The 6,993-nt window shown below is 38.3% G+C and overlaps 1 protein-coding gene across 2 annotated transcripts; it reads right to left on the bottom strand.

The window, feature by feature from the left end:
- Positions 1 to 2,130: 2,130 nt before the first annotated feature.
- Positions 2,131 to 6,450, bottom strand: prmt1 (protein arginine methyltransferase 1). 2 transcript variants are annotated; one of them, XM_087809583.1, is made up of 10 exons: positions 6,328 to 6,450; positions 4,940 to 5,035; positions 4,693 to 4,848; positions 4,549 to 4,612; positions 4,227 to 4,369; positions 3,930 to 4,017; positions 3,751 to 3,866; positions 3,529 to 3,679; positions 3,332 to 3,453; positions 2,131 to 3,258 (listed from the first exon to the last, which is right to left on the bottom strand). In XM_087809583.1, exons 1-10 carry the CDS (start codon positions 6,352 to 6,354, stop codon positions 3,175 to 3,177), a joined length of 1,047 nt encoding a protein of 348 aa, XP_087665709.1. In that variant the 5' UTR covers positions 6,355 to 6,450; the 3' UTR covers positions 2,131 to 3,174. The 2 variants fall into 2 exon arrangements, with proteins under 2 accessions (XP_087665709.1, XP_087665710.1); XM_087809584.1 differs by having other exon boundaries at positions 4,940 to 5,026.
- Positions 6,451 to 6,993: the final 543 nt, after the last annotated feature.

Genomic DNA, 6,993 nt, shown 5'->3' with positions numbered 1-6,993 from the left:
TCACAGGACATCAAAGCATGTGTGTGTACTACGATACAGGGACAACAATAGGATATATATACAGTATATATACAGTATATAGATATATATATATATATATATAAATATATATATACTGTAGGAACTGATGCTGTAGGAACTGATTTGTAGTATTGTCAGAGTACTTAAGTGCCTTTATTTGTTTTGAAACATAAGCTTTAAAAGCTGCTTAAGTCAACTGTATCCTCTCGCCCTCAGTCATTGCTAGGATCTCACTGTTTTACTTGTTCCGAAAGCTTCGAATAACATGATTGCCAAAGTTGAATACCAACACAAAAATGATCAAGATGTGGAGATTTGCATGTACATTGTAAATAAGATACCAAAATATTTTTATTTTATCCACAATTTATTGAAATGTAAATCATAAAAGAACTATGATTAAAGAAGTTCAGTTGAAACTTCTTCCTTTAGACCGAAGACTGTGATCCATCAGGACCAGAATGTCCCGATTCCTTCACCGTTTGAAGTATATTCTTTGTTTGATTTATTATTATTATTTTTTTAATCAATTATTATGTTACAGTATTAGTTGTGTGAAGATAAATCATAGTTTGGACTATTTTTGCTTCTACAGCTGCCATATTGAGAAGAATATATTTGGATTATTTATTTTTATGTTTGTATCAAGAGTTGTCTAATGTTTTAATGAAGATAAAGGGAAATACTTTTCCAATATTTTGACTTCCTTTTTCTGAACGAGGAAGTAGAGCTGTTTTTTTATTATCTCTCAGGTTTCCCCGCATTTAGTGGTCATGTTCATTCATTGGTATCACTCTGGTCGCAATTTTTTGAGTTGTGTCATAATAGTTATTACTGTAAACTTCTAATATCACTTGTTGGGGAAAAGATGTCAAAAAAGTTTTTTTACAAGTTTGAACTTGATCACACATTCCTGAGCTACTTTATGGGAGACAGGCCAGCTGTGGGCACACGCAAGCATGTTTACTGCCCGAGGTGATGCAGCTACTGTGGGAGAAAATGAACAAGAAATAAAAACTGGCACAAAATTACTAAATCAAGTTATAAAGTTGTTGAATAGATTACAACGGTGTCAGATCAGGTGCCAGCAGATTCTTAAAAGGACCCTTTGAATAAGAACAAACAGGGGAAGGGAAATGCATCAGAAACCTGATGGGAAACGATGTTTACCAGAACATTCATTGAATAATTGTTTATTTTCTCATGCGTGTTCATAAACTTAACACTAGTTACATGTCAAGTAGCCAACATCTTTGAAAAATGTGGTTTTGTCATCTGCTAGTGACTCAGTAGTGCCACAGCTTTCACACAAGTGTATTAAAAGTTTGATGTAGCAATGTGAACAAAAAAAAAAATGTCCTTGCAGGCTTTCAATTGTACATTTGCATTTTAAAAGCACAAAAAAAAAGTCCCGTGTTAGTTATTTTGAGCAGTGATGTCCATTTGTTTACAGGAAACCATTGGACAAGTCAGGAAATGCACATCCGGATCATGTCATGTGACCAGATGAACCCAAAAATAACCTCTCGAAATATTCCTAGTTTGGGTAAAGGGGTGAGAACGTTTGAAACTTTAACTTCAGCGCCTTGGTATACTATTGGGAACATCGAGTGATTCTCAACCTGTAGGCCGCGACGGTATTGCAAGTGGGCCGCAAAATCATTTCCAAAAAGTTATAATTTGTGGCAGGGTTGAAAATATAAAAATACATGTTTTACTCATTTACTCAAGTTTAAAAGGATATTAAACATTTTCAAATATTCATTATATTGTTTTTCCTTAAGAGCCTTATATATGCGACAAGGAAATGAGCGCATTACAATGCCTTCATATTTATAGGGTCGGAGGTGCAAAGGTTTGAGACCTAAAAGTGGGCGCCGAGTTTGAAAAGGTTGTTGAGCACTGAGTCACCGTTTATGCTGCCATCTAGTGGTAAAAAAAAGTTGCAACATGTACAGCAATATTTCCCGAAGGAGACCTGCTGAGGGATCAATAAAGTTTTACCTTACAAGATATACACATTTATAATTTACTTGTTATGCTAAAGCTGGAAAATGCCATGTAAAATGTAGTCCCACATGAAAATGCAGAAAAAGACAAAGACGTGTGTAGGACTTTAATTTACAGTTTATTAGTTTTACTATAAAAAGAAGCATCAGACAACCAAAAATACAAAATGAATGGAAAAAAATAAATTCCAACGTTGGTCCACAACAGCAGAACATGCTGCTCAGACCGAGACAATGACGCCATCGTGACTGAAGGCCTATAGGATTTTCAAGACACTGGACTCTAAAAAGACCCAGCATCTATGTATCTGGTCCATTTTTTAATCATTTCCTTTAATCTTCTGATGCTGCAGTAATTCACATTTAAATAACGGAAACACTATAAAAAGAGTCACAAGGGAAGATTTAGGTTTGGTCAAAGCAAAAAAGGTGGACGGTTGGTGCATGGAAACAGTCACCTGACAAACATGATGCAAACCAAGACCACGGTTCAGGGAGCAGAACCACTTCAAGTTGAGCGTGTTCATGTTCTGTTGAGCTTGACAACTGCAGATCTAAATGAGTTTCTAGCAGCATCGTGATATCTCTTAAACCCAAGTCCAAACAAGTTAACTGTGCGCTTATATCAACACAAAAAGTCAAGAAACTAACTGTGCATGAGGATGAGCAAATTTGTTCACACATCTGGCCCAAAAGCCTGGACGTCAGTTGATGTGACTCGGTTGTCAGTTATACACGGTTCAGAACAGAAGACTTTGCTCCCCACAAGAAAACAAGAGCTGGATCACAACCCAACAGAAGGATCCAGCATTATCCAACCGACATGAGAACAGGAACGCAGTGTTCGGGTCTACAAGGAGCTCATGCATGCTGGATAAGTCTTAAGTTAAACATAACAAGTACACTTAACACTTTGTGTCGAGTGTACTTCTGTATAATTACGCCAATTCTCTTTGACCTCCTGTATGTGAAAAACTTTTAAATACTGTTAACATTTGAATGAGAAGAATGACAAAAAAAATAAAGAGTCTTTAAAATGCTGCTGCAGGAGTGTTTAACTGAGGAAAACACTCCAGGTCAAACCGTATATTCTGTCCTCTAACGACAAACTAGAGACAGATGAGGTGAGCCTGCGAGGGGCATCTTAACGCATCCGGTACTCTGACGTCTTTGACACCTCACACAGCTGACCCTTGAAGTCGATGTCTACCGTGAAGTCCAGATCTCTCTGTGAGGAAGCCATCAAAAATTTAGTTGAACAGCATAATCTTTGAAACGAAAACTCAATGGTAAACACTTACATTGTTCTTCACGTTCGGCTTCATGCTGATGGTCCCAAATATCTCTTCCCCGGTCTTCACTGTCAGGTAGTCATCCAGGTAGAAGACGGTCTGTTTCCAGTGGGTGTAGGGGGACTCAGGGCCTGGGTAGAGGTTGAGACAAGTCAGTAATGCCGTCCAAAAAGTGTCGCTACGTTTGGCCTGAGAAATAAACTTACTAGTGGAGAAGCCGGTCCTCTTGTGGCAGCGTGTGAACTCGATGTTGAAATAAGTAACGATTGCGTGGATGTAGTCGTTCCTCTTCACCTGCAGGCAGAACGGTGAGGTGAAGCTCAGGTCCTCAGCCTTCACAGTGTAGATGTCGACCTCCTGCAGAACCAAGAAGTTGTTTAGTGTCGGAGAATAGAAATGCTAAACATCATTTGTGGTTATAAACAAACCTTGATGAGGCAAGCGCTGCTGACCAGCTGCTTGGGGTCCACCACATCTACCAGAGGTTCCTTAATCGCCACCTCCTTGATGCAGGACATATCAAATCCGTAAACATTCTCCCACCCTGAAATGAAATGATACATGAGGAAAAAGGAACCAGATGATATGGCAATCCAAGACTACTCGCAGTGGATTTTGTAGTCCTTGTACTGTCGGTCTTCAATAGCAGTGACGTAAAGAGTGGCCCGGTCTGGGAAAATCAGTCCATCAGGCTTCTATTGTGCGGCAAGAAAGGAAAACACTTGTAAACAACTTTACATGCTTTCAAGTCAGTAAATTATTTAAACTTGGGGTCATATTTGTTGCATTTTAGGCGATTGGTTAAGTTTACCTAAAATTGACACATTACTCAACTACATTTCTTACAGATGTCAGATTTAAAAGAAAACGCTAATCAAGTAAAAATGCAGAAAAGCAAACCCACCAGCCACTTGTCCCGAGCATAAAGAACCGTATTAAGCATGGACTCGTAGAAGAGGCAGTAGCCCATCCACTCAGAGATGATGATGTCCACTCCATCCACTGGCAGAACAACTTCTTCAACCTTCCCCTTGATGATTGTGACCACTGGAAGAAAATGATCCAAGCAATTTAGGACAAGTATGCAGAACACTTAATATAGATCCATTTATTTTATCATTAGGTATTACACGAATATGAAAGTAGGATCAGAGTTTAGTTATACACGATAAATGTTGGGTTTAACCAGATTCTTTGGTTGGTAAAACGTGTTACTATAAACTCACCATCATCCATCTTGTTTGCCTTGACGATTTTCACAGCATAGTCAGAGATGCTGCTGCACTCAATCTTAAAAAACAAACACAGAAGAACATCAATACCATTTTTATATTGAGATGCAAAGACACCGTCATATGATCAAAACCTACCCCAATGACTTTCTTGGCCCCAGCTTTGGCTGCAAACATGCAGAGGATACCAGTCCCGCTGCCGACATCCAGGACCACTTTATCCTTGAAGAGGTGCTTGTTGTGGAACATGGAGTTGCGGTAGGTCAGAGTTCGGACCTCATCCTTCAGCATCTCCTGCAGAAACAGGAAGTAAAGATTTTTATAGAAAAAAATTGAGGCTGGACAATCAAGTTTGGCAAGCTATGATTTGAATCAGAAAACTTACCTCGTGAATTCCAAAATGAGCATAAGAGTCGAAGTAGTAATCCTTTGACGTCATGTCCTCTGCAGCAGGCTTGGCTGAGCTCTCCCCCTGAGACACCTCGACAAAGAGATATAGCGTTAAAACGTGAACAGGATTTTTGCTACAAAACAACATTAACGCCTCATAAACCAGAATGCTACAAGAACAAACACAACTTGCTTCCAGTTTTGATAAATTAAAAGTGGGTCTGCACACTTCCTTAAGATTCTCAATGATTAAAAAGCAACATTAGTTTCTAGAAGGCATAACATGAAAAGATGGGCTAGGGATCATCTTACAGCCCTGACGTTGCCTCCTTTTTAACGGTGGCATGTTTCATTATTATTTCACTCTAAACTATGGAAATAAAAGGTTTCTGATTTAACATAGCAAGAAATCACAATCTTGACAAATTCTACCAAAGCTTATTTGAGAAACTATAAAAGGAAAGTAACCACTTGTAGATATTGTGAATAGTAAGGCTGAAGAAAATGTTTGATTTAAAAGAATCGTTCGAAAAGGAAAATAATGTACACTCTATTATATATTTAATTGTTTGTATATTTGGCGTAAAAGGGTGCAAAATATGTATTAACATGATCAATAACTTAGAATAAGTTAATGTATCAAGGTTGTATCACAAGTTCAAAAAAAGTCTACAGCACAAAAGACTAGAGCACATGGTTAATGGTACCGGTGAGATTCTGGCCTTCAATTAACAATTGGAGAGGAAAAATGTGGCCATAACTTCACTATATGGGTCAACAGACAGAATCACGTTCGTAGCAAAGGAAAACTATCCAGAGGGCGACAACAAAGTTTACGTCTCCTTTAAATACGTAGTTAACCGATTAACGATTGTTGGTATAAGCATAAAGCTTTTCATAAATAGCATTTGCCAATAACGTCTAAATAGCATTGTATAAGCGGTTTAAAAAAGGGGTGAATGTTGTTTTCCAAAAGACAAATAAAGTGGAATAGAAACGACATTGGAATTGGAGGGATGAGGCAGCATTCATTGAGGCTAACTAGCAAGCATGCTAACATGCGTACCCATGCGGTCCCGGTAGCGGCATTCACGAGAACTTAACTCAAATCTTCATGAATGACACAGATAGTCTCAAAAATAACTACGAATTATTTCGGCCAGTTTTTGCGGGGAAAAACGATTTAAGGCCGGTTACGCAACAAAAGCGTCAATTTGGTAGTTAAAATGGATGCATCTCTTAAGCTACTGCGTACATTGTGAAATCAATGTACTTCGATTCTAAGATCGCCATGATAATCTACCCCTATATTTACATCTATTAAAAGATTTAAGAGAAGAACATGTAAAAATAAGAGTCATTAGTATTAAATGTATAACGTACCTCCATCCTCTCTGCTGGTGCCGCCATTTCGCAGTCAGCTGTAGGCGCTGGTGGACGAGTGAGAGTGAGTGAGCGCTTTTCCGCCAAAGCGCGACGCTTTACACTCGTTCTTCTTCGGCTACTTCTTTGTACGACTGGAGCGCGCTCCAGGAATATCTGGCGCCACACACTGGTGAAACTGTAAAACGCAGCCAATATAAGCACATTAAATAAGCGAATATTGAGCTATAATACGATTTGAATCGATTTTGTGAATTAATTAGTAATGTGTTATAGAGATAGGTGTCCCAGACCAAAAGCACTTTTATCGGAATGTGTAAATTATTTGAAAAAATTGAGAAGTTTAAATTAAAACACCAATACCAATGTCTCCATAGTCACTTCTGATGCTTGCCAGGCAATGTGTGACATTATTTGTCACTGGTGGCAATAAACTCTGAGCCAAAAGTATAAACTACAACGAATATATTGCCCAATCAATCTTTGGCAAAACGGGGAGTGTTGCTCCTTTCACCACTTGTGTATCAAGATCGTAATCCAGGAAGCCACCAAATATAAATCATATCTAGATAAGAAACTTTAATTGCCAGAGTTGTAAACACAATAAAGGGAAATATTTGTGTTGGCATTGCAGAATAAAATAATTAAATTCCTCTTCCCATCATT

Source organism: Callionymus lyra, chromosome 15 (genome assembly GCF_982586985.1).
Source record: "Callionymus lyra chromosome 15, fCalLyr1.hap1.1, whole genome shotgun sequence".
Lineage (NCBI taxonomy): Eukaryota > Metazoa > Chordata > Actinopteri > Syngnathiformes > Callionymidae > Callionymus > Callionymus lyra.
This window is presented reverse-complemented; position numbering and strand designations above follow the sequence as displayed.

Bases quoted from the DNA above. Each gene is read 5' to 3' on its own strand.
- prmt1 (XM_087809583.1), bottom strand. From the start codon at position 6,354: ATGGCGGCACCAGCAGAGAGGATGGAG. The intron at 4,849-4,939 runs GTAAGTTTTCTG...CTGTTTCTGCAG, and splicing joins CTCATTTTGGAATTCACGAG to GAGATGCTGAAGGATGAGGT. The intron at 4,370-4,548 runs GTGAGTTTATAG...ATTTTCTTCCAG, and splicing joins GGCAAACAAGATGGATGATG to TGGTCACAATCATCAAGGGG.